Here is a 1,044-nt window from a genome sequence, read left to right on the forward strand (position 1 = left end):
CATTTAGGGACTAAGTGTCCCAAAACTTTCCAAAAACTCAACACCGAATGTCCCGGCAAACCAAAATAGCAGAAATGAAATTAGGGGAAGCAGTTAATGGGGGATCGGGGCGTAAATTCCAAAAACGACCGGCCGGGTCGTTACATCCTCCTACACTTAAACATTCGTTCGTCCTCGAACGAGCATAGAGAACATACCTGAAGTAGTGAAAAGATGAGGGTACTGGCTGCGCATATCCTGCTCTGAGTCTTCAACTTCGAACTCTAGAAAGTAACCAGATGCTCCTCCCTCTTCGGAAAAGTCGAGTTCGCAATCACCAACTCGAAAGCTTTAGCGAAGTCTAACAGTGAATTACCTCCTCCGTTCCTAACCCCAAGGCCAAAGCCACCATGTACCTCACCATAACTACCAGCAGCCGACCCAATATGGCCATCAAAATCCCCTCCAATAAATAACCTTTCAGTAGGAGGAATACTAGGCACAATCTCATCCAAACCCTCCCAAAAGCGCCTCTTAACCTCCTTATCCAAGCTCGCTTGCGGCGCGTAAGCGCTAACTACAGTGAGGGTGAACTCACCAACTACCAACTTAATAAACATTAGACTATCATTCACTCGCCTAACCTCAACCACAGACTCTCTAAGGTCCCTATCCACCAAGATACCCACTCCATTCTTACCCCTCATGACTCCAGAGTACCACAACTTATACCCGTCCGCATTCCTCGCCTTCGACCCTGCCCACCTAGTTTCCTGGACACACGCTATATTAACCTTTCTCTTCTGGAGAATCTTTGCCAACTCAATAGACTTACCCGTCAGCGTGCCTATGTTCCATGACCCGATACTCAATCTACGAGATCCCTCTTTCCCCTTACCCTCCTTGCCTCTCGCCCCATCCACTGACCCCCTCCCCACCCTCCTCCTCACCCCCGGAACCCCTTCGACGGACATGACCTTACTCTACCATCCCAGACCACAGCCACAATACCTACAACAAACTCCGAAAAACACTAACACAGACCAAACTAGAGAATAACCGGTA

The 1,044-nt window shown here is 48.8% G+C and overlaps 1 protein-coding gene across 1 annotated transcript; it reads right to left on the minus strand.

Annotated features, from left to right (window-relative positions):
* Nucleotides 1–275: 275 nt before the first annotated feature.
* Nucleotides 276–953, minus strand: LOC109222840 (craniofacial development protein 2-like; the record flags this gene model as incomplete). Its single annotated transcript, XM_019387146.1, has 1 exon — nucleotides 276–953. A coding segment is annotated over exon 1 (678 nt), but the record flags the coding sequence as incomplete, so codon positions are not given.
* Nucleotides 954–1,044: the final 91 nt, after the last annotated feature.

This window comes from Nicotiana attenuata, unplaced genomic scaffold (assembly GCF_001879085.1).
Source record: "Nicotiana attenuata strain UT unplaced genomic scaffold, NIATTr2, whole genome shotgun sequence".
Classification (NCBI taxonomy): Eukaryota; Viridiplantae; Streptophyta; class Magnoliopsida; order Solanales; family Solanaceae; genus Nicotiana; species Nicotiana attenuata.